The sequence below is a fragment of the Mauremys reevesii genome, linkage group 2 (genome assembly GCF_016161935.1).
Source record: "Mauremys reevesii isolate NIE-2019 linkage group 2, ASM1616193v1, whole genome shotgun sequence".
NCBI lineage: Eukaryota > Metazoa > Chordata > Testudines > Geoemydidae > Mauremys > Mauremys reevesii.
Window position 1 is genome coordinate 241,186,697 of NC_052624.1, and position 26,918 is coordinate 241,213,614.

The 26,918-nt window shown below is 44.3% G+C and overlaps 1 protein-coding gene across 1 annotated transcript in view; it reads left to right on the forward strand.

Annotated features, from left to right (window-relative positions):
* The window catches only part of CNBD1 (cyclic nucleotide binding domain containing 1), a 287,700-nt gene that overhangs the window by 147,823 nt on the left and 112,959 nt on the right, over positions 1-26,918 (forward strand). The window contains exons 5-6 of the mRNA XM_039521942.1: positions 9,047-9,192; positions 22,789-22,946. Coding sequence (XP_039377876.1) covers positions 9,047-9,192; positions 22,789-22,946 — 304 coding nt within the window. The remainder of the gene's footprint in view (positions 1-9,046; positions 9,193-22,788; positions 22,947-26,918) is intronic.

Here is a 26,918-nt window from a genome sequence, read left to right on the forward strand (position 1 = left end):
ATGCAACTCTTGCCACCTGTTGTATATCTCCCTTAAGCCTTTAACTTTGATCACTTTATATTATTTGAAGACTAAAGAAAATTACCTGCTTAAATACATGCGAAGTATCAATTAACAAAAAAACCCACCAAACCCTCTGAAGACAACACCTGAGCAAATGCACATTGAGATTGGGGCTTGATCAGTTGTTACCACCTTGAAAGTATTCTTTTTCTTTGCTTTTTGGGAACACAGCTGTGAGGCATTGTCAATGTCCTGCACTTGATTTTAGTGTGAAGGACTCATGTCAGCACAACCATGTTTATAAAGTTAGTTTTGATCCTTAATCATGTTTCTTGTTTATACAAACTAAAACAAAAGTATATCTCACCTCTGCAGCAAATACTATGTGACCATGGGCAAGTGATAAGTGATTTAATCTCTCTGTGCCTCTGTTCCTCATTTATAAAATGGGGATACTACTACTATGTCTCTCTCGCCTTCAGATCAGGAACTGTCTCTTCATATATATTATATATATATAATATACACGCGCACACACAGAGACAGTGCCTAGCACAATGGGATGCCCATCACAGTTTGTGCTTCTAGGCACTTTTGTAATACAAATGATATTGTACTGAGATCAGCATTTTGGATCTTGAGATGGATTCCTCACTCCCTGTGATGGCGGCAGCTGGATGCACTGTGGTGGCAGCATATTAAGAGTATGTCTACACAGCAAAAGCAGTCAACTCGAGCTAGCTTGAATCCTGCCAGTGCAGGTAACAATAGCAGTGAAGAGCGTGCAGCACAGGCTAGTGAGCCACGTACGTCCCCAAGGTCTGTGCTGGGCTTGTATTACCTATGCTGAAACTTGTGCTGCCCTGTCTTCACTGCTATTGTTACCCATGCTAGCTGGATTTAAGCTAGCTCAGGCAGGCTAACCTCTGTGTAGAAATACCCTTAGCCCTTGTCTACACTCCAGGGAAAAGTCAATCTAAGCTACACAATTTGAGTTACGTGAATAGTGTAACTCAAGTTGACGTAGCTTAGATCTACTTACTGTGGGGCCCACACAATGTGACCATCGACTTCCCTTACTCTTCTCGATCCGGTGGAGTACAGGAGTCGACGGGAGAGCAATCTGCGGTCGATTTAGTGGGTCTTCACTAGATCCGCTAAATTAACTGCCAATGCATCGATCACCACACGTAGATTCCCGGGTAAGTGTAGACAAACCCTTAGTCTCTGGCGGGAGGGACTGCCTAGTACAGCTGCATGCTGACAGCAGGAGCAGCGGTGATGAGACATAGCACTCTCCAGGTAGAAGAAGCTTTGCTGTGACATGGCATCAATGAGGATGGCCTGGGAGAAGCAAAGATGGGGGAGAATTATTATGTATTACTTATATTATGATGGTGCCTCAGGGCCCCAGTCTGAGATTGTGACCCAGATATGTTAGGCACTATACACACAGGGAATAAGAGATGGTCCTTGTCCTGAAGACCTTACAATTTAAACAACAAAACAGGCAATGGATTGGAGGAAGGGATATAACATATCAGCAGAGTGAACAAAGGGATGGTCAGCAAACAGCATGTTAGTAGTGTGAATTTACTTTTTTATTTGTGTTTTGTTTTTTAAAATGTTTTGGGTGAATTTTTGAATTATGAGCTAAAAGAGACAAAGGGAGGTAGCGGAGTCACTGAAAAGGCGAGGTGTCACAAGCTATCTGACCTTTTATGGGCTTAACCACCCACACCTGAGCTAGATTAGCTACTCAACCTCCTGAAGATGGTCTTGATTAGCTGGGTGATTTCTGTAAAGGGGCAGAGAAAACAGTTTGAGGGGGGAGCCATAAGGAGCAAGTTAGGCTTCTGTGGAAGGCTATGAAGCAAGGTCTGGAAGGATTCCAGGAAAGGAGCCAAAGTCAGGATTCTTTTCCAGAGCCAGAGACTAAAAGTTAGCCCAGAAGGGTTTAGACTGCGAGGAAGCTCCAGGGAAAGAGCCTGGGAGTCAGAGCAAGAGCCCTGAAAAGTGACCTAGGAGGGGGCTGGGAACTGAGCCTGAAGGGTGGGCTGAAGAAAAGCCCACATGCGGCAGAAGAACCTTTTATTTTGGGATTTTGGTTGGCCTTTTGTATGAATAGTGAATTTTCCTACCTTGCTTATTCACTCCATCTTCCAAATTGTTATTAAATACGTTTGACAATATTGACAATATTGATCCCTGGATCACCTCAGTACTCTTTTCCCATCCTGAGAGTCCCTATTATTAAGAAATCAGTGGTGCTTCTCATGAAGCAAAGAACTTCTCAGTGTAAGAATATCAGAATCTAGCCCTTATTTACTTCCATTGTTTTCTTATTTCATAGCTCTAATCTGAACCATGACAGGAGTTTACAGTACTACTCAACCTGTCGTTATCCAGTTTCCTCAATAGCCTTGTAGTGAGTTTTATTACGAGCTTTTAAAATGTGTGAATGACCACCAATTCTGCAAGTTTTGCTTTATCCATTATAATGTTAACTCTTAAGTTACCCATCCATTAGGGACAGGGCTAAGGCCCCAACTTGTTTCATGTAGGCCAGACACTAAACAGTTGTCATATGATGACTGTTTTAGGTCACTCACTACCAGTATAGGCGGTATTTGGACCACTCAGTTAAAAGTGCAAGGTGGCTGATTACTAGGCCCTCTGAGTCATCCACTCTCTTGCACTATAGTATTGCCATATTTGCAAGAACAGTGTGCTTTGTTAACATGAATAATTGCCTGATTGCTAGCCAGGACAGGATCTATGTATGGATAAGCATATTCCTTAGATATGGAAAACTGAACAATAGCTGAAGGCTGATTATGGGCTACTCTTGGCTTTTCCTACTATAACAATATCTGAAATAAATGCAGAATTCCTCACAAAACACATCAAGTTACAGTAAGCTTAATTTAAGAATTAGGCCCTAGGTGAGCAACTACTGTACTGATCAAAAGAATAGTTTGGTTAAATTGCCATTTTATATTACCCACGTGTCTCCAAATATTTAATGCAATCTCCCCAATATTATTTTGTTAGGTTACTTATAATGGCATTGTCAGCTTGCTAGTAATCATATTATTGTTTAAATTCAGTCTGTTACATACAGTCAAATCTGTTGCCGAACCAAAGCCAAGGTAAGCTTGTTTTTTATTACTGAGGCAGTCTGTGTCCCAGCTGTGTGTAGTCCAAAACTACAATTATGCATGTCTTTCCTCTTCTGTATCCTGTTATTAACTCATTCAGTGCTTAATGGCTGAACTGGCATACAGTAGTCCAGCTGCATAAATGATGGAAATGTACAGTAGACTACATTTTTTTAAAAGATCATAGAATATTAGGGTTGGAAGGGACCTCATCTAGTCCAACCCCCTGCTCAAAGCAGAACCAATCCCCAAATTGCCCCCTGAAGGGCTGAACTCACAACCCTGGGTTTAGCAGGCCAATGCTCAAACCACTGAGCTATCCCTCCCCCTGATACACCTGAGCTGTTTATGCAAGCTGTGCATGACATGTATCAGTACCTACAATACTGGCAGGTGATGCTTTGGTGCACAAAACTGATTTGCATCTAAATGAGAGAGCAAAGGCAAGTGAAAAAGGCTGGAACTATGCCAACTATTTAGGCATGCTAGAGCACTTTCACCATACTGGGCCAGATTTTCATCCCTGATTAAGGTTGCTTGAATTTAGCTGTGTACAGCAGCTAACTAAAGACACAGCTTCTTAAAGATGTAACTGTGTATTTCCCCTGACAGAAGAGTCCTTGGGTAGCACAAGAACCATCATAGCATAGGGGATCCTCTGGTTCCACACCAGCGAGCAAAATTTACAGCAGGCCTTAGTCTTCTCTAAATTATGCCAAGGCCAAAATGGACTTTGCTGGTCTTGGGGTGCGGAGCAGAAAGGTTGCTTAAAATCATGTTTTTCTCAGCTGCACCAAATCCAAGCTTGATACTAGATCAAAAGAAGTGCTGTATTCTCAGTAGTGTGACAGGGTGCCATCCCACGGCATGCTCCCTCATGGCACAGTGTGGTTCTGCAAGCAATCTGCCCTTGGTTCCCTCCGGGTTCTCCCAGTAACTTTATTCACAGTACAAGTGCTTAAAACAACATTCTCCTTCCTGGGACCAAATTTATTAATTTTTTTCAAAATACAGTCTCCCTTGGCCCTCCAGGACCAAACTGTTCCCTCTTGGGACTTTCAATTCACCCCTCAAAGCTTTGGGTTCCCAATTTCTCTGAGCCAGAAGCTCTGCCAGTCCCACTGCAGCTCCTGACCTCGCTGAAGAGTCTATCCCACTGGTTTGCTCCTGCTTTGGTCCCTTGACTCACAACTTCTTCACCCCTTTGCTAAGGGATTCCACAGCCCCCCTTCACGGTGCTGTGCTGTGCTGTGATTCAGGCGGGCTTTCCCAGATCACCAGTCCCCCCCCCGCGGTTCTAGTTCCTATCCCAAGGAGCCTCTCTTCTGATTCAGTGCTCCCCTGAAGTTCTCCTCTCCAGGCTGTTTGCCCTCTTTCTTCTCCAAGTCACCAACAGTTGGGTTTTATCATGTTCAGAAGGTAGCTACCTGATTAACACCTGGGCAGCCCCATTCCCCAGCTAGTCTGCTGCTGTTTTGGTCACCTCTTCCAGAATAGGAGATAGCTGTCCCAGGTCCCATTACCTCTCTTGTGATAATTAGGCTTACACATCTACTCCAATTGCGATCTCAATGTAAAAAATATGTGAAAGTTCATAAGATGTCACAATAACCTATAATAGCAAATATTGATGGAAAAGGTACTCAAGGCGGACAGAGTTAATTAGTCCAAACAGAAGGTCTACTGCTATAACTCAAGGACTGTGTTAAGATCGTGCTTGGGTAAACAGGAAAAGTGTGGGACAAGAAATCAGTGAATCAAAATTGGTGTGTCAAAAACTAGGCCTAATTGGTGGACAAAATAGAGGGTGGACTGTTGCGCCCACCACTCCCTTTTGGAGTCCTTTTTTAAAAAAGAGACTTTGGGGAAAAAATTGGCTACTGGAGCAGGCTTCACCATCAGGGCTGCCACCCCCAGAGCCTTTGTCATCCTGATTCTGAGAGATATCCTGACTAGAGCAGGCAGAGAGAAGAACCCAGATGACATGGTCACTACAACTGACTCAATGTGAATCCCAAACACCACCTTGGATGAAATGAGATCAGACTTTTAACAACAGCTTCAGCCCGTCTCACCTAACGTTTCTCTCTTTTCCCCAAAAGGACAGTTATTACCATCTTTGATACCTAAGAGATGTCAGACAAGGGTGGTTTTCCTTCTAAAAACTCTCTTCAGCTAAAGGGGAAAGGAACACGTGATGCTGTTAAAATCAAAGCCCTATTTAATACTTTGCATGTCAAATGCTGTAACTGTTTTCCTTTTCTTTATCTTTCATAAAAGGTTAAAAGGATTTTCATGGTGTGGTTGCCATGGTTTTAAGCAGGCTCAGATCTCTGTATACCGAACCCCGGACCTTGTTTAACACTGTTTAATATTGGACAGTGACTGGGTTATGTTAGCACTTTTGACCCATTTATTCCATATAAATTAGTACAACAACCCTTCAAGTGGACAGGTCACCCTCTCACATATAAACAATACATTTTCACCTTTTAAGAACTATAAATTATTGAAAAGACGTCTTTGTAATTCTTTGCTTTCTCTTTCCTACAGATCAGCTTATTACAATTGTCATGCTTTTTGCAGCTGCTGTAGAGAAGCTGAGGTTGCAAAACAAATTCTGTTAAAACCCTATTGACTTTCCCTACTCTAGGCTTTGTGAAAAATTTACCTTTCAGGCTGCAATTTTCCATGCTTGGTGTCTACTCAAGGAAGAATTAGTTTGGAATGCTTGAACAAAATCCCTTAAGCCACTTTAAAGTGACAAGAAGGAAAAAAATATAATAGTCCCACTTCAAAACAATTCTGACCACCTTTTTTCTATACAGATAATTTTACATATTACTAAAAATGGCTAAACTTTATAACATAATAAATTTTAAAAACTCCATGGATAATATTAGAAGCAATTGAAATAATATTTCTGAACATGCTCCATGGCATCTGATACGATTTTCAACTGAACAAATCCCTTGGCTCCCACTTGTGACATCACAATGCTATTTTTAACTCTCCCGATGCCTAGCAGGCACTGTGGGTACCCCTGGGACAACATGCATTAGGGGTAGGTGTGTCAAACTCATTCTGTGCAGAGGATAGAATTATATTTTTAGTGTTGGTTCAGAGGTTGGAGTTACGAAGTTTGAGTATCATACTGTCCCTTATCCACTGATAGTGGGCTCCTTATGTGTACAATTACCCAATCTCCATTAATTGCTGCATATTTCAAGTAGGGTTGTGGGAAGCTGTGGCTGCAGGGACATGCTGGCTGCCGCTTCCCACAGCTCCTGTTGGCCGGTAACAGAGAACTGCAGCCACTGGGAGCTGCATGGCGTGGTGCTGCGGATGGTCAATGTCCGCAAAATGTCTTGTGGCCCACAATCAGATTACCCTGATGGGCCGCTGGTTGCTCACCACTGCTTTAGGGGGGCCTAACCAAGGGACTGCAACTGTAATGGCTAGCAGATCCCTCTAACACCGCTTCCCAGCATACCTGGAGTCAGGGGCGGGAACAGAATGGACTAGAAACTTCGGTTGAGGCCAGTAGAGAGGCTTCTGCATAGGTTGACAGGGACAAGCAGTTTTATGGGCCAATGATGAGCCAGGGCTGCTCACCCCATCAGTGGGAGGGGACAGCCTGACTCACAAACAAAGGAACTAGGTTTAGATTCAGGATTTTTTGAGTGTTGGAGATGAGAGAGAAGCAGAACAGCTCAAGAATTCTCTGATTAACTCCCCCTCCCGCAAAGGGAGTCTTTGAACTGCCGTGGGACTGAGCACAAGGATCAGGCAGTTCCAACCCTGCAGAGACCAGTGTCGAGAGTATCAGAAGTCTGACCTGGCGCTGGCTACCAAGAGCATGCCTGGACTCCAGACCAGGGAGCTAAGAGAAGTATCTGTTCCACGAAGAGGCAAAGACACTGTAAGAAGACTCTTTTCTTTAAGCTGGCCACCATTCACAACAGTGCAGAACTCGTCTCTGGACTCATCCTCAACATACCATCTGCCTGGGAAGGTGCCAGAGAGGGAGCTGGGGTTGGGATAAACTGTGAGTGTTGGGAGGCGGCAGATTTGCTGAGTGGTTAATGTTCAATACTTATTAGTTAACCCTAACCCTTTCTTTCCCCAGAGTCTATTTTCTTGCTTTCGATAAAGTCCCCCTTTGGTATATTGTTATTTTTGGTTGCATCATTTCTTTGTTTCTTGTGAACTGGGTTTTATGTTCCTTGCCAGCAGGGGTAGCATTATTCATTTTCCCAAGGGACAGCACCACTTGTGTCCCAGGGACAATGGGTAGAGGCACCAGGCATCACAAAAAAGAATGTAGGACCCATCCCATGTGCGACAGGGGAGAAGCCACTCCAAGGAGCAAGCACCAGGGAGGAGGTGAGCGGCACCTCAGGGGAGGGGCTAAGCAAATACGAGCGCAAGGTTGGATTTATGGTTGACTTTATAATCTGTTTTGGCTGAGCAAATCTGTTTTGGCTGAGCAAATAGGCTACAGGTATGAGAAGGTATAGATAATATTTGCAATAAGTTAAAAGGGATTTGGAGAATTCTCTTCCATATTTTAAATTAACTAATGCTTTGGTCTGAGCATCACTGAAAATAAACCTTTCACTTGCTTCTATTTACCTTTAGGTCACAATACAAAAACTGTCTTTTTAAAAAGAGAAAAAGTATAACCAGCAGTTGGGAGAGCAACAGAGTAAACTAGAGTACAGATAAGAAGGGAAGTGTTTGTTAATGAGCGAGGGGATATTAATTAGTGAGCATAAAACCACCCTATTTTAATTTCTGTTTCCTAGATTTAAGGTTAGTAATGAAATATTGAACAAGTCCATAAATTGGTTCAATATCTGGAAGCATGAAATGTAATACCTTTGAGATTAAATATGCCCCTTCCTCTGTAAAGTGTACTTTCTCCCAGTAGAGATTTAACTGTTCACTTTTGAGGCCTGATCCAAAGCTCTTAAAATTCGGTGGAAAAACGGAGTCATTTCCATATGCTTTGAATCAAGCCCTTGATTCCTTTTTTCTGCAGTGCACTCTTTTCCCCCACCAAAAGGCTGATCTTCCTTTTGAACATAATTAAATATACACAATAGCGTTCCACTTTACATAGTGTACATTATTTTACTTCCTCAGTCTGAATATTTATAACTAAAGATTACTTTTATTTGGTTCATTTATTTTAAGAGGAACTATCTGTAGGGGAGAAGTTTGGCGCACACCAAGATGAGAAGAAATGCTTAGTTTCACAGTACTGAGTATCAGTGTATAAAATTTCTTTAACTGAGAGCATTACAAAAGCTAAACCCAGCAGAGCCAATAATGAATGGGATTACTACTAAGTCAGTACTGTAGTAATGATACATGATTTATACTTATGTGATGGAACTACTTTTAATACCCTGTGACTTTGAGATACTTTCATTACTGCACTAAATAAATAAGCTGTAATTCTTATGCTGCCTCCTGAATTTATACAGTAAGTTAATTAATGTTATGTTTGTAAAATGAATAATTACTGCACATATGTTTCTGACAAGATCTCAAAATGTTATATGGTGACATAATATTCTTATGGCCCAAGGCCATAAATTTACAGTGTAGAGCATCTCAGTTAAATAGTAGTTGCAATGGAATTGGTTATGCCTAATGTAAAGAAAAGTGTGATGAACTGGAAAACAGTATTGTGTTCACTATAGTTAAATCAATGCAAGCTAAGGCACAGTGGACCTCTGTAGCAGAAGTAATGTCTGATATTCAAACGTATCCGCAAACAAAACAATAAATGATTTTGACTAGATAGCAAATTATATAGATCGAATCTCCCAAATGCGTTACATCCTGATGTATATTAATAAATTATTTTGCAGCCCCATTCTAAGATCTGTCAAAGAACATAACACAGTGTATGAGATGATGAAGCTCATTCCTGACATCAGGGCTCAGCTTTCTGATGAAGAACTGAGGGAACTCAGCATGTGTACCATCAAGGAATACTGGGCAAAAGGAAGCACAGGTAGCAATGGATCTGTCATAATGATTTTCTTATCTGGTTATAAAAAACAAATAGACTGCTTTTCCAGGTGCTGAAACAGATATATTCTGTATCTTTGCATATATCACAGTCTGTTAGGGATGAGACACATTCTTGTCATTCAAAAAGACTGTGAAGGTGCTGTCAAGGGTAGATTAATTATGCTTTGAGAGGAAAATAAATTTCCATATTAAAAAATTCTGGGAAAAGGTAGGGTTTGCTTTTTTTCATTTTTGGAGTGAATTTTAGGCACGTTTAAAAGTTCTAGTCATACTAGAAACTTACAAGGGTGTTTGTTGTATCCTTCTGCAAGAAATCTGGTTCTAGCAGGACCTGCAGATTCTGAACAGTGCTCAGTAACTACAAATCAGAAATACTAGCCAAGATTTTAAACAGAGACTAGTGATATTAGGTGCCTCAATTTTTGGATGCCCAACCTGACCCTTTTCTAATCCTGCTCTATATTAGGGAACTGTTTTTACTCCTATGACTATATCGTAGTGAGAAATGTCATTCCTACTAATGATTCTCTCTAATCCTTGAAAAGCGGAAATTCAGAAAGACATATTGTAATTTATATGATGGGAGATACTAATATAAAAGCCCTGCAGATTAGACTTTTAAAAGTTCATGAAGTTTTTCTTTTCAAAAACTTCTAATAGCTTCTTCCAAATTAGACCAACCTTGTGTTATAGCCATGTTATCAAGGCATGCTGTTTTGTATTGTACATCATCAGAATACCATCGCTTTGATGTATAGCATTAAGTGCCATTGCTTTTGTGATGGATAACACCAAGCGCCATTGCTCTGGTGATGGATAATACAAAGTGCCGTTGCTCTTATGATGTATTCTAGTGAGGGGACAGTCTTGCTGTAAAATACATTATGAAAGCAAATCACTTTGAGTTATCTATCGTCAGAGCAATGGTGCTTAATGTTATATAGCCTTATTGTGGCATTGGTCTGATAATACATAAAATAAAGTATAATCTCTTGGTTTGTACTCATTCCACAAAACAAGAGTGGGAGGAGAAAGCTTAATTAAAAAAAAAGAGAGGTCCCTTTTGGGAGTGAGTAGAGGTGTGAAAATTAGAAGTAATTGGCTAATAAATACTTTGTTTAGCGGTCCTAAAATAAAGTAGTGATATATATAATATAGCATGCTATCTTTAGCTAGGTTAACTCTTTTGGCACATGCACTCCTCAGACTACGCACTGTATCCCCCCCCCCCAAAAAAGAGGGAAAACAATTAAAACTCATATCCTCCTGTAATACTGTCTGGTATATCAGAGGTTAACAATAGGATCGTATCAGTAGCGGTCTAAGAGTAGGCCTCAGTTTGATCCATTTATTCTTAATTGTTGCATTCCAATCATCATTCCAATCATCCTTTAAATGTTTGAAACAATGCATCTAAAGTGAATATGGAAATCAAAGTATGGCACTCAGAACCAAGCAGCTTACATTACAGCATTGCTGAGTAATTAACAGGCAGATTGAACTAGAATGTGAGCAGGCAGGAACTACATTTGCATAATGATGTAGAGATAATGAATAGGACAAATTTAAAGTCAAAGCTAGTGACTCAAATGATAGTCATGAAAATTGGCATCTTGATTCACTATACACATTTGAAAGAATCGAGGACTTCACTGTGAATTACTGTGCATATCTTGGTCACTGGGACATTCATGTTACTTTAGATTGGGTGCCCTATTGATTTTGCAACAGTTAATTCAAAATCACAATGTGGTGTAAAATGGTGGCTAAAATTGCTGATCACTAAGCTGTGTATGAGATAAAAGCTAATCTTAATGGCTCAGCCTGTCACATACTGCCTTAAAGACAAAGCTGCTTTGCATCAATTGTGCAATCTTTTCCAGTTCTTTGAACATGGCTAAGCAACATTTTCAATCTAATCGGGTGCTATGACCCAAAAATAAACACTAAAATGATTTTATACTAAGTAAAACAGACTCGATACAATTAATACATGCCAGACCTGTTTTTAATCTCAGAAGAGAATCTTTCAGAGAATGGTGCAGGAAAACCATTCTTTTTTCTTACACAATCTAACAAATTCTATAACAAGGGATTCTACACTAATTTGCTTTCCCGGTATCTTTTTGGAAGTACTAAAGGTGCAACATTTTTTTATTTCTATCAGAGAACTTTGACATATATCAAGGGACCTGTACTGCATACATTAAATCAATGACACATTTCCCGTTGACATCAGTGGGTGCTGGATAAAGCCCAAAAGACCCGTTAACTTTCTAAGAGTTCACAACTATTGTGTTTTAATTGACTATTTTATTACACTTTTTTGTAATATCTCATCTGCTGTTCTGCATTAATCATACATATAAAAAATATCGCAGTTGTGAGGTTATATGCCACTTAGATGGGCAAAAGAAAATAATGACCCCCTAAAAGATTACCTTTTATTTTAACATTTGGTAATTCTATGCATTTAAAGGAATATAGACATTATTTTTCAAATTTGAGTGTGTGCTTTGCACATACAAGAAGAGAGATCTCTCGATGGCTCTTTCACCAAAGGGTTTGCAATTGTTACTTTGTGATTAGGGTTTGCCTTGGTTTCAATGGGACTACTTGTGGAGTTAGGCCCTGATCCTGGATAGACTCATGCATATACATAACTTTAAGCAGGTGAATAGTCCCAATGAGTTCAACATAAAGGTGGCAGAATCTCGCCTTATATTTGCAGATACAAAATTAAGAGGTGTTAGAGGCACTAATCAAGAGAAGAAGTAATAGAAAAGGCCTTTGAGAATTTAGAAATGTATAACAAAATGAGGTTTGGCACTAGAAATATAGCATATTATCACCTCTGGTAAAAAATACTCCAAAACAAAGATATTCATATGGGACGGAGACACTGGAAAAGCAGCAAAGAATCCTGTGGCACCTTATAGACTAACAGACGTTTTGCAGCATGAGCTTTCGTGGGTGAATACTCACTTCTTCGGATGCAAGCTGGAAAAGCAGTAATGCCAAAAGAGACTTGTGAGGTGGTAGTGGTCAATTAATTGAACATGAGCTTGCAGCAGGATATAGTAATACAATTTTGGACTGTTAATTCATTCACTTCATGTCTCAGGACAAGGTGTTGCCTTTCAGGCATTACCTAAAATACTGCATAGAAATATGGGCATCTTAATGTCACAGAGAGGCTTATAAATTAAAGGGAATTTTGAGAAAAACAACAGAAATGATTAAGAGTTTGTGGGATTGACTTATGAGGAAAGATTAAATTAACTGAGTCATCTAAAAATGTCAACACCAAAGAGGGTGAAAAATTATGATGCATGGGGGTTGAATTAGTGTGATGGATGGAACTGAACAAAGGGTATTTAGGACTAATTGAAATACACATTTCTTGACAACGAGTGCTGGTGGGACTAATCTGCATTACAGCTACAACTATGATGACGTATCCAAAGAGGCACGGTCAGCTTAACTGGTTACAAGTAACAGTGTGGTTTATGTTCACACAACAGCTTTTCTGCCATCAGTCATGTTTTCTCTCTGAACTTAGCAAATTGGTTAACTGTGTTTTAGTGAGTGCCTTCTGGGACATGCTGCTCAGCTATTCCATAGAGTATTGACAGTGGCTAAGGACCATGGGAATTTTTAAAGAGCACTGTGCTCCAACACAGACCCACGATCTGAACCACGTCCCCCAAAGCTGCAGACCTAACTGAAAGCAACTTACAGAAGTGTTCCTGTTTTTAACACTCAGGCCTGGTCTACACTAGGAGTTTATGTCGAATTTAGCAGCGTTAATTCGACTTAACTGTGCACCTGTCCACACCAGGAAGCAAATTAGTTCGACCTAGAGGGCTCTTTAGTTCGAATTCTGTACTCCTCCCCGACGAGGGGAGTAGCACTAAATTCGACATGGCTATGTCAAATTAGCCTATGTGTGGACGGAAATCGACCTTAGTAGCTCCAGGAGCTATCCCACAGTGCACCACTCTGTTGACGCTCTGGACAGCAGTCCGAGCTTGGATGTTCTGACCAGCCACACAGGAAAAGCCCCGGGAAAATTTGAATTCCTTTTCCTGTCTGGCCAGTTTGAATCTCATTTCCTGTTTGGACATCATGGCGAGCTCAGCAGCACCGGCAACGATGCAGAGCTCTCCAGCAGAGGAGTCCATGCAATCTCAAAGTAGAAAGAGGGCCCCAGCATGGACTGACCGGGAAGTCTTGGATCTGATTGCTGCGTGGGGCGATGAGTCTGTGCTTTCGGAGCTGCGCTCCAAAAAAAGGAATGCAAAGACCTACGATAAGGTCTCCAAAGCCATGACAGACAGAGGATACAGCCGGGATACAACGCAGTGCCGCGTGAAAATCAAGGACCTGAGACAAGGCTACCAAAAAATCAAAGCGGCAAACGGACGCTCCGGAGCCCAGCCCCAGACATGCCGCTTCTACGAGGCACTGCATGCCATTCTCAGTGGGTCTGCCACAACTGCCCCACCAGTGACCGTGGACTCCAACGATGGGATAGTGTCGACGGCCAGTTCCTCGGCGATGTTCGCGGATGGGGAAGATGAGGAAGGAGATGATGAGGAGGAGGCAGTCGACAGCGCTTACAACGCTGGTTTCCCCGACAGCCAGGATCTCTTCATCACCCTCACGGAGATCCCCTACCAACCCTCCCCAGCAGTTACCCTGGACCCTGAATCAGGGGAAGGATCAGTCAGTAAGTGCTTTAAACATGTAAACTTTTATTATTAATGTAACAGGAATCTGAACTATGTGAAAAGGAGGTCTATATATATGGGGATAGAACAGAAATCCTCCTGGGAGATCTCCATGAAGCTCTCCTGGAGGTAATCGAAAAGCCTCTGCATGAGGTTCCTGGGGAGAGCTGCCTTATTGGGAGCTCCGTGGTAGCACACTTTTCCGCGCCAGGCTTTCATGAGGTATTCTGGGAGCATTGCCTCCACGAGCATGGCAGCATAGGCCCCTGGTTTGTGCTGGCTTTCACGCAGCATGCGCTCTCTATCTCCTTCAGTGACCCTCCTCAGGGTGATCTCGCTCGGCGACTCCTGCATCTAATTAGGGGAATTAGTGTAATGTTAGGCCTGGTCCAAAGTATTTTTAAAAAATCTCCAGACAGACGCCATAGCAGAGACTCAGCACGCTGCTGCGTGACAAGCGTAACGGAAAGCCAAAGAATCAAATGGACGCTCATGGAGGGAGGGAGGGGGGACTGAGGACGCAAGCTATCCCACAGTTCCTGCAGTCTCCGAAAAGCATTTGCATTCTTGGCTGAGCTCCCAATACCTGTAGGGTTAAACACATTGTCTGCGGTGGTTCAGGGCATAGCTCGTCAATGTACCCCCACCCCCAGAAGGAAAAGGGAAAAAATTGTCTCTTGACTCTTTTAAATGTCACCCTATGTGTACTGAATGCTGCTGGTAGACGCGATGCTGCGGCACTGTACTGTAGCATCCTCGCCCCCCCCTCCTTGGTGGCTGGTGCAATATGGCTGATATCTGTCGTCATCATCAGCCTTGTGGCAGATGGTGTAGTGCAATAGGACTGGTATCCATCCTCATCATCAGCCCGTGAATGCTCCTGACTGGCCTCCCGGTCATTCCCAGTAGACGGTACAGAACGGCTGGTAACCGTCTTCATCATAGCAACAGGGGGCTGAGCTCCATCAGCCCCCGCCCTTCATGTGTAAGAAAAGATTCTATACTGCCTGGACTATCGTAGCAGCAGGATGCTGGTCTCCTCTCCCCCACACTGCTTAATGTCCTGTCTGGACTATCATAGCAGCTGGAGGCTGCCTTCACCTCATTTAATTTCACTAACAAGTCACTGTTTCTTATTCCTGCATTCTTTATTACTTCAGCACACAAATGGGGGGACACTGCAATGGTAGCCCAGGAAGGCTGGGGGAGGAGGGAAGCAACAGGTGGGGTTGTTGCAGGAGCACCCCCTGTGAATGGCATGCAGCTCATCATTCCTGCATGATCTGACACGGAGCGGCTGTGCTCTCTGGTTCTCTGATACACTGGATCTCTAGTACACTTGCCCCATATTCTAGGCATGACTGATTCTATTTTTAGATACCATAAAGGAGGGATTGACTCGGGGAGTCATTCCCATTTTTGTCTTTTGCACCCCCGGCTGATCTCAGCCAGGGGCACCTATGACAGCAGCAGAAGGTATAGTGCAATAGGACTGGTAACCGTCATCTCATTGCCAATTTACAATGGCATGGTAGATGGTACAGTATGGCTGATAACCATCTCTGCTGTCATCCAAAAGCAAATGAATGCTGCTGTGTAGCGCTGCTGAATCGCCTCTGTCCGCAGCATCTAGTACACATACGGTGACAGTGACAAAAGGCAAAACAGGCTCCATGGTTGCCACGCTATGGCGTCTGCCAGGGCAATCCAGGGAAAAAGGGCACGAAATGATTGTCTGCCATTGCTTTCCCGGAGGAAGGAAGGAATGACGGCATTTACCAAGAACCACCCGCGACAATGATTTTTGCCCCATCAGGCACTGGGATCTCAACCCCGAATTCCAAGGGGTGGGGGAGACTGCAAGGGGGTGGAACAGGGGCAGAGTTTATGCTTTCCGGATTGCCTGCAGCAGGAGTGCGCATGAGATAGGTGCTGTGCATGGTCTTGTTCACAGAGACAGACTATGTTCATTGTTCGCAAAAATGTATCTTTGCAAGGAATTCACTCCCTTTTTCCCATCACACAGCTTCGACTGTCTCCAGACCTGCCCCAGCATCCCCCTCACAGAGGCTGGTGCAGATTAGGCGGCGAAAGAAAAAGACATGGGACGAGATGTTCGCTGAACTTATGGGCTGCTCCCGAGCCGAGGCGGCCCAGCAGAGCCAGTGGAGGGAGAACCTCTCTCGGTACCAGCGCTCACACAGCGAATGGGAGGAAAGGTGTCGTGAGGAAGAAAAGCAGGCGACTCAAACGCTGCTTGGACTAATGAGGGAGCAAACAGACACGCTCCGGCGCCTTGTGGATGTTCTGCAGGACTGCAGGCAGGAGCACAGAGCCCCCCTGCAGTGTATCTGCAACCGCCGTCCCCCGCCACAAAGTCCCATACCCCCCTCACCCAAAATAACAAGAAGGAGGGGCGCCAAGGGCCGTGAAAACTGTCACCGCACCCCAGCAGAGTGCTCAAGTACCCAAAAGCTCCCATTCCCTAAATTTTGAGAAGTCCTTCCCTTCCTGACTCACCCAAGCCCCAATCCCAGTTTCATCCCCTAACTGTCTAGTTGATTATGAAAAATACTTTGCTGTTAATTACTGTTTCCGTCATGTTTTTGTACAGAAGACTGTGTTTGAAGGGGGTGGGGTGGGGAAGGGGGTTGGTAATTGCATAGGACAGTCACCTTTACCAGGGTACAGACACGGGGGCAGGATCAGCAGCAGGTCACACACACAGTGCAGTCAGTAGGCACCCTGGTCGGTATGGGAGGTGGTTTCCATGTTCTGTGTGGGTGGGGGGGTACGTGACTTTGTAGCGGGGGAGGGCGGTTACAGATCTTATGCAGCGGTCCTTGTCCTGGACCACAGAGCCACGCAGCAGGGGACTCTGTAACCGTCCTCCTCCGCAACAAGGTCACATAGCCCCCGCAAACAGAGTCCCAAGAAGGAGGGATGGCAGGCTCAGTTGAAACAACCAGTCCGGCACTGCGGACCGCTCTAGGAGCAGGAGCCTGTCATTCCTCGAGTTTAGAGGCGGACTTTACATCACTGCACACCCTACCCAGCACAGTCTGCGTCCCAGTTTCAACCCTTTAACGCAAAGTCATTAATAAAGAAACCTTTGTTAAGTAACAATGGAACATGTATTTTATTTTTACACGTGTGTTGGAAGGGGGGAAACAGGGTGAACGGGGTATGCAACTGCAGAGGATAGTCAACAGTAACTGGGTAAAGAAACAGGGGCAGGTTCAGCTTCTCTGTAAAGAAACTGAACAGTCACAGGTCACACTGCTCGCTGAGGAACCTAGCTTTCAAAGCCTCCCGGATGCACAGCGCTTCCCGCTGGGCTCTTCTAATCGCACGGGTGTCTGGCTGAGCGTAATCAGCAGCCAGGCGATTTGCCTCAACCTCCCATCCTGCCATAAAAGTCTCCCCCTTGCTCTCACAGAGATTGTGGAGCACACAGCAAGCTGCAATAACAATGGGGATATTGGTTTCGCTGAGATCCGATCGAATCAGTAAGCTTCGCCGTCTCCCCTTGAGACGTCCGAAAGCACACTCCACCACCATTCTGCACTTGCTCAGCCGGTAGTTGAAGAGCTCCTTGTCACTGTCCAAGACGCCTGTATAGGGCTTCATGAGCCAGGGCATTAGCGGGTAGGCTGGGTCCCCGAGGATCACTATAGGCATCTGCACATCCCCAACAGTTATTTTGTGGTCCGGGAAGAAACTATCTTCCTGCAGGCGTCTAAACAGACCAGAGTTCCTGAAAACACGCGCGTCATGAACCTTGCCTGGCCACCCGACGTTGATGTTGGTAAAGCGTCCCCTATGGTCCACCAGTGCTTGCAGCACCATTGAAAAGTAGCCCTTTCGGTTAATATACTGGCTGGCCTGGTGGGCCGGTCCCAGGATAGGGATGTGAGTTCCATTTATAGCCCCACCGCAGTTTGGGAATCCCATCACGGCGAAGCCATCTATGATGACCTGAACGTTTCCCAGGGTCACTACCTTTGAGAGCAGGAGCTCAACGATTGCGTGGGCTACTTGCATCACAGCAACCCCCACGGTAGATTTGCCCACACCAAAGTGGTTCGCTACTGACCGGTAGCTGTCTGGCGTTGCAAGTTTCCAGAGGGCTATGGCCACTCGCTTCTGCACAGTCAGGGCTGCTCACATCCGGGTGTCCTTGCGCTTCAGGGCAGGAGACAGCAAGTCACACAGTTCAAGGAAAGTGCCCTTACGCATCCTGAAGTTTCGCAGCCACTGTGATTCATCCCAGACCTGCAGCACTATGCGGTCCCACCAGTCCGTGCTTGTTTCCCGGGCCCAGAATCGCCGTTCCGCAGCATGAACATGACCCATTGCCACCATGATCTCCACGGCGCGGGATCCCGTGCTTTCTGAGAGGTCTGTGCCACTCTGAGACTTCATGTCCTCACCGTGCTGCCGGAGCCTCCTCACCCAATTTCTCAGCATCTGACTGTGGAAGAGGTGGACAATAAGGTGCGAGGAGTTGACAACGGCCATAAGTGCAGCGATGATCGCAGCGGGCTCCATGCTCGCAGTGCTGTGGCGTTCGCGCTGTCACTGACCGGAAAAGTGCGCGAACAGATTTCCCGCCAGCGCTTTCAGGGAGGGAGGCGGGAGTGATGGTTGAATTATGACAGTTACCCAAGACCACCCTCGACACATTTTTTCCCCCAGCAGGCATTGGGGGCTCTACCCAGAATTCCAATGGGCAGCGGGGACTGCGGGAACTGTGGGATAGCTGCCCACAGTGCACCGCTTCCAATGTCGACGCTTGCCCCGTTAGTGTGGACTCAAAGTCGAATTAGTGTCCTTAGTGTGGATACACAAATTCGACTTTGTAAGGTCGATTCCACAAATTCGACTTAAGTTGAATCAAACTACTCTTGTAGTGTAGACATACCCTCAGATGCCCAACTTCCAATGGGGTTCAAACCCCAAATAAATCTGTTTTACCCTGTATAAAGTTTATACAGGGTAAACTCATAAATTGTTCACCCTCTATCATACTGATAGAGAGGTAAGCACAGCTGTTTGCTCCCCCCCCCCAAGTATTAATACATACTCTGGGTTAATTAATAAGTAAAAAGTGATTTTATTAAATACAGAAAGTAGGATTTAAGTGGTTCCAAGTAGTAGCAGACAGAACAAAGTGAATTACCAAGTAACGTAAAATAGAACACGCAAGTCTATGTCTAAGAAAACTGAATACAGATAAAACCTCACCAGTTCCAGTAAGCTTCCTTTTACAGACTAGTCTCCTTCTAGTCTGGATCCAGCAATCGCTCACACCCCTTGTGGTTACTGTCCTTTGTTCCAGTCTCTTTCAGGTATCCTTGGGGGTGGAGAGGCTCTCTCTTTAGCCCTCTGTTCCATTTAAGATTTTGGGAATTCTTGTTGGAAAAACTAAAAGTCCTCTGTCTCATGGGTCATAGTGCCCATTTTCAGCCAGACAGGTATTTCTGTTTCTTTATGTTACTGCATCCTTCAACTTCTGGAATTTGGTGCTTGACATGGCAAAAAACATGGAGTAACAGCTCTCTGAGGTTAGATACAGAGGCAAATTTTTGTTCATTTACATTGCCAAACAGAACTATGAGGAGGACACACTACGGGGCAAGAAAAGCTTTTTCCCCTGATGGGACAACTTTGTGGTTCTCTGAACTGGCAGCAAGTGGCAGGGTCATCTGTGGATGACTTAGCTCCCTGTTTACTTTCTTGCCCCACAAAACTACTCAGATGAGAGCTGCTCCACCTGTGGATAAGAGTAAGCAAAGTTCATTAAGGAATGAAAATTAAATTAGAGAATTACAGCTTGTAAAAAAAGAGACAGGTGGGAAAGGAACACTACTGTCTCAACAGGGACACTAGTGGTGTTTCTCTACCAACTGTGATTAATGGGGACCTAACCTACTCTTTTCTGCATTGGCTGATAAAGCTATACACAGACTATGGTGCTGGCAAACAATGCTTCATCTGCTTCAGTGGTCCCAAAATGATTGTTGTGTGTGCTTTTGGGGGTACAGAAGTAGAAATGGAGAAGCCTAGAAGTGAAATGGCACAACCTAAATGCCTGTGAAACCCTAAAGTCATTGCAGCTTTTTGTGTACTCCATAACATCTATGAGCATCTTCATTTAGTCCTTCAAACTGGCACACAGGCATTTAAAATAAGTATTTAGATATCCAGCTGCTGATAGAAATCCCCAAACGTGAGAACTGGGTGCCTACCTTAGCTTTATGCTTTGACTCAACTGGAGTCCTTTAACTTACCTTGGACTAAATTGAGATTGTTTAGTTGTTTAAAGTATCATTTGTACCTGGAGTTACGGAAGTCTGATAGGTGCATTTCCTAAATTTACAAATTATAATAAATTACTTTTAAAATACTTTTGATTTAATATTTTTGTGTAAAGTGTTAAATATTCTAAATATTTGAGCCCCAAAGTTTTTGCTCTTAGATTGCATTAAGGGAGACTGCTTGTCAGTGCAATGAAACAGTTTATAACCTCAATAAAAACAAGCATTTAAACATAATCAGGATTAAAATTATATATCTGTGCAATGACTCTCAGCATTATGATGCAGAGCTGCTACCTGACTTAAATAAGAATGTCAGTCCTTAAATAAGAAGTAGCCCTATTGCTTGATTAGAATGTCCTACTGTCTAGGATGCTGTGACTATCTGTCAAAAACAGATGGACCAGTTATTCTTAGATAGCTGTAAAATAGCAGTGGCACAATACTCTACTGTGTAGGTTTCTTGACTTTTCCCTCATAGACCCCTCTATGCACTTCACTTCTTGTTGTTTGATTTTTTTTATTTGGTTTGTTTTTTAAATGAGAGAATATTAGTTCTTTTGCAAACCACACACGGGTTATGGATATTCATACTGCAGATATTTTTCTAAGTTTGAATTATTTTTCTTTGTATGTGTAATAGTCCGAGGTTGGGGCCGTGCCCTCTCAGGGGCCGTCGGGAGCCAGGCCGCCTCACTACACGGTCCCAATCAGTTTCCGGGTTCTGAAGGTTTTGGGGTTCTGCCCCTCAAGCAGGGGCGGAACAGAAGGCACACGGTTAATGCAATGAGTCCCAGCCCTCAGTCAGGGCGGGACAGCAGACACTAGGTCTAGGCTCAGACCCTTTCCGCAGGCTGAGCACCCACAAAGTCAATAAGCCACGACCCTCATTCAGGGCGGGCCAGCGAACCAGTTCTAAGCTCCGGTCCTGGCAGCCGGAGCTGAGCAGTTACAAAGTCAGTAAGCCCCAAGCCCTAGCTCAGGGCGGGGCAGCACACAAGAATCCAGGGAGCTCAGATCCCACTGCAGGCTGAGCAGCAAGAAAGTTAACAAGCTAAGCCCAGGCCCTCAATCAGGGCGGGGCACCAAACACAGCAGTTCTAGGCTCAGCTCCTTACAGCAGGAGCTGAGCAACAATAATAGTTCAGGGCTCAGGTCCTTGTATCAGGAGCTGAGTAGCAATAACAGTTCAGGGCTCAGGTCCTTGCATCAGGAGCTGAGCAATAGTTCAGGGCTCAGGTCCTTGCATCAGGAGCTGAGCAACAATGGTCAGTAAGCCCCAGCCCTAGGTCAGGGTGGGGCAACAAACAATAGTCCCAGGGGCTCAGGTCCTTGTCTCAGGGGCTGAGCAACAATAGTCAGTAATCCCCAGCCCTAGGTCAGGGTGGGGCAACAAACAATAGTCCCAGGGGCTCAGGTCCTTGTCTCAGGAGCTGAGCAACAATAGTCAGTAAGCCCCAGGGTGGGGCAATAAACAATAGTCCAAGGCTCAGGTCCTTGTAGCAGGAGCTGAGCAACAATAGTCAGTAAGCCCCAGGGTGGGGCAATAAACAATAGTTCAAGGCTCAGGTCCTTGTAGCAGGAGCCGAGCAGTCACAACAATACCGGGGCTCAGGTCCTTGTGTGAGGCACTGAGCCACAGCAGGTAAGTGCAGGCTTCTCTGCCTGACCGCTGGTAGGAGGGGGAGTCTGCCACCCGTGAGTGGGGTGGCAGGGGGGACACAGGCCCACCCACTCCACTGTGTCCCAGCCCGGGGCCCTAACAGCGGCGTGGATCCGCTGCAGTCAGTGGGGATCCTGGCCGCAACACACTGACATGGGCACGTCAGTGCCCTCAGCCGGACAGGGGTCGGCTACCCCCGGGCTACACTCCATCTCCCCCTCCATGGGTACCTGCTCCTCGCTGGGCTCTGCAGCGGGGTCCCACACCATGGGCTCCTCGTCGTGCTGAGGGCTCTCTAGGTCGGGCTGCTCCTCCGGACTCGGGTCACGGGAATGCTCGGGCAGCTCCTCGGGGTACCGGGCTCGGGGCAGGCTCGGCCAGTCCACCTCGGGGTACCTGGCTCGAGGGAGGCTTGGTCGGTCCGTCAGGGTACCTGGCTCGAGGAAGGCTTCCGGCAGGGAGCTGAACAGGAGCGTCCGTCCTCTCGGCCGGCTGAACCGCAGGAGCCTGAACAGGAGCGTCCGTCCTCTCCGGCCGCTGGGCTCCAACTGAGTGTTGAGGCCGGGCTTTTATACTTCCTGTCCTGCCCCTTGACTTCTGGGGGGCGGGAACAGGTGGCGGTGGCTCCGCCCACTGAGGTGGCTCCGCTCACTGAGGTGGCTGTTCTGGTTCCTCTCTCTCAGGGGCCGTCGGGAGCCAGGCCGCCTCACTACAGTATGTTTTTGTAAGTGATGGCTAGGAACTTTATTATTATTGCAAACAACACAAAGATCATGTTAAAATGAAGGGAGCCCAGTACATGTGTTAAACAATCTATAATAGACTGAGAAATGAAAGTCTTGTTTTGTTTTTAATTTCAGTTGTTGGAAATCAAGGTTTCTATGCCATATTGAAAGGCTCTGCTAGACCTCAAGCAAGGTGTTACAAAAGAATGCTTGGAGAAGACTTTGATTCATCATGTGTAGCAAGGTCAACACCTAGTCAAGCTACTATGTTTGGTTTTTCAGGCCGAACAATGGTAAGCTATGATAGAGATACTCTATTGAAGTAATTAACAGTATAGAGAAACCTAGTTAGGATGTTTATATTGATACAAGAAGGAATTTTGTCAGTTCTACAGGTACATAAAATAGCTCCTCCCCTTTGTTATCCTTTGATGCACTCTGCTCAACTTACCTTTAAGCTCTTTTCTTTGGGGCTGGGAGTGGTCTTTTTAATTGTCTATAAAGTGCCATGCATTTTATATAAGTGAATATTGTGTAACACTATAATTATATATGTAGATATACACATACAAAGAGAGAGTTCAGCACAGCCTTACTTACATAAACATCACATATATAAATTCTCATTTACCTGAATTTATCTGAATCATCAGGTTCATGTCCCTTATCTGTTTCAAATAACAGGGTGCTTTCAGACAAGTAAGCTTCAGATCTGTAAAGACTGCTGGTCAGCTTTCCCAAAGCAGATAAATCCAGCAGAACACAGTAAGACAGGGGCTCTTTGACTACTGTACTCTCCTGAGCCTATTGGACCCAGGGAAGCTGGCTGGATAATGTTTATTCGCAGAAAATCTTAGTCTCTTATAAGTTTCAGTGCATCAAGACTCTCTAAAGAAAGGTGTGTGCCCTGAACCTCATGAACGCCTAAGGGTTTCAGCACAGCAAATTTTCCCTGTGTGTAAAAAAGCCCCAAACACAACAAAAACCTCTTGCCCTACAAAAATAAAACAAAACACACACACCTCCATTTAAACCCATAGACTTACTGTTTGCTTCTTAGCTGGCTGGCCTTGAGGAAGCCAGACAGTACTCTGTTGGCTCCTGAAGCATAGATTTTGAAGTCGGTGGAGCAGTAAACCCCTGGTTGTCCAAATGTTGAGTACCCAAAGGGATAGGCTGTCCCCTTAGCTCATTGGATAAACAAGATTGCACTGTACATAGGATGGTACACATACATGCGCTAGCAAATACACCCTTATAAACACTTCTGGAATTAATTCAGAAGTTACTGAGAGTACCAATATTATCCAATATTTTGAAAGATATTTTTCTATTGAAGATAGGTCACTAATTCCCAATCGCTGACTGATGATTTCTGTTTAATAAATATTCATTTCTTTGCCATCAGCAAAGCACACAAAACTCATTTATTTTACTTTGTTGGTTATAATGTCATGGTGAATAGACAAATCTCCCAGAATAAAGCAATTAGGGTTCAGTGGTAGATCTAAGACTACAGTTGTGTTATTCCAGATGATGAAATTTCTCTCAAACTATTTAAACTTAGGACATTCCCAGGCAGGAGAGTTCCTTAGTATAACAATGCCATCATGTATTGCTAGCTGCAATGTCAGAGTATTTTTGACGAGGGCTCCAATATACTATCTATTATGTACAAAAAATACCAGATCATAATATTTTTTTAGGTTTGAAAGTCAAACCCCTGAAGTTATAAAATGCCAGATTTTAGTTTGCCTGTGGAAACCTTAATTCTGCTCTGTTGTTCATAATCATTCTGATACAATCTTTAATTACATGATCACACAATATTTTTTCCATAGGAAGCTTGCCTCATTTAGTGCATAGAATCTTTTATCATGGAAAATATTAGGCAAATTGTCTGCTGCTCACCTTTATAATAATCCAATTTAGTTTGTGTTAAATAAATTGAGTGCATTGCACCTTTAAGTGGGGAGGGGAGGAGAATTTGGCTGGCTGGCCAAATGAAGGGAACAGTGCTTTATGGCTGGTGGTGGGGCGGAGAAGAGGAAAACTGCTGCAAAACGTGATAAGGGGCCAGTGTGGTGATGCTGACTCATCCCTTGGAAGGATGGAAGCATTTAAAAGGGACTGCCCTTTGCATGAAGCCCCCTTTTACATGGAGCAGGCTGAGGCATCACCCACCTTCCCTCCCCTTTAGTTGTTAAAATACCAGGCTTGGTCAAGTCCTGCTGTGGGCAGTGTGCTTGCTGCCTCTTTTTAGGAGGGGCTGGGAAAGAATTTTTCCCTCAGCACCTGACTGGCCTAGATGGAGTTGGGTTTTTTTTGCCTTCCCCACAATGGGTTCAGGAAGGACTTTGATGTGCGGCAAGGTAGGGTGTATGTTGCAACTCATTACATAAGTGTGGGGCAGCTGTCCGGTGAAGGTACTCAATAGGGAAGGTATACAGTGACCAGATAAGTGGCTTGGAAAAGGACTTAAGAGGTGTTCATTAAAGGAATGAAACAGGGTGGGGTTAGGGACTCCTATGATAGGTACAGTAGGGAACCAACCCCTGTTTCTCACTTTCACCCTCCAATGGGGGGGTAGATGGGAATGTCCCAGCAATACATTGGCTAGGGGGACCTGGATGGAAAAAGAAGGGGAGCTGGTGGAAGCCCTACATTTAATTATGGAATGAAGGTGGAGTTATCTGCACTGCTAGTACAGTTTATTATTACATCTAATAAAAAAGTTGCGGCCTGATTAATACCACATCAAATGTCTCCTGTCCTTCTTTCAGTTTAGCTGGACAATGAATACTTATGTGAGTGGCAGAATTTTTGATGTTTGAACACATCTCATTCTACACATCAGGTGATATTCACAACTCAGTTTCAGATGGTTCTGTGCTCTCTCAAAGTGGCCATGTCATAGAATCATAGAATATTAGGGTTGGAAGAGACCTCAGGAGGTCATCTAGTCCAATCGAAATGAAAATCCAGAGGTGGATAAGGAGCTGATTAAAGGGGAGACTGCAGAGGGTAGTATTGAAGGGGGAACTGTCCGGTTGGAGGGGGGTTACCAGTGGAGTTCCTCAAGGCTCGGTTTTGGGTCCGATTTTATTCAATCTATTTATTGCTGTCAGGAAATTCAGGCTTGAAATTAGACGAAGGTTTCTAGCCATCAGGGGAGTGCAATACTGGAACAGCCTACCGAGGGAAACAGTGGGGGCGAAGGACCTCCATGACTTTAAGATTAAGCTAGATAAGTTTATGGAGGAGATGGTATGATAGGATAACGGGCTTAGTCAATAGGTCAATTAAGTGCCACACTGGTAAATAGTACAATGGTTCAATGGTATGATATAACTTTTTCCAGAGGGTTTGGCTGGAGAGTCTTGCCCGCATGCTCGGGGTTCAGCTGACCGCCATATTTGGGGTCGGGAAGGAATTTTCCTCCAGGGAAGATTGGCAATGGCCCTGGAGGTTTTTCGCCTTCCTCCGAAGCATGGGGAAGGGGTCGCTTGCTAAGGAGTGGGTGGATCGGCTTATGTGGCCTGCATCTTGCAGGAGGTCAGACTAGATGATCATAATGGTCCCTTCTGATCTTGAATTCTATGATTCTATGAATCCCCTGCTCAGAGCAGGACCAACACCAACTAAATCATCCCACCCAGGGCTTTGTCAAGCCGGGCCTTAAAAACCTCTAAGGATGAACATTCCACCACTTCCCTAGGTAACCCATTCCAGTGCTTCAGCACCCTCCTCGTGAAATAATATTTCCTAATATCCAACCTAGATCTTAATAGGGAAGTGATTATTAGGTGGTCATTAGGAGCTAAGGGCTTCATTTTCAGAGGTATTGAACACTGACACACCAGTTTAAGTCAATGAAAGCTGAGGGTGCTCAGCATGATTGAGGTCCCAGATATACATACACAGTGTGGTGGTAGGTGCTCCATTTGAAGAATTTGTATTGAAGATTTTTTTGAGACAGCTGACAATTCAAGCAATTCATTTTGATTACAAGTTGTAACAAGTAAACATATCTCTTTTGTGTGTCTTGTGGCATAGTCTTGCTTTTTCATTAAAATATAATTTTGAGATAAGATGTTTTTCTATTTGTTTCTCAAAGTAATAAAATTGTTTAATCTTCCACATTGTACACTGAGGAGAACATTTTAAAAAGTGCTTTAAGAACTTAGATGTCTAAATCCCATTGATTTTCAAGGAGATTTAGGGGCTTTTGAAATTTTTACCCTATATTTCTGCACAATTCCCTT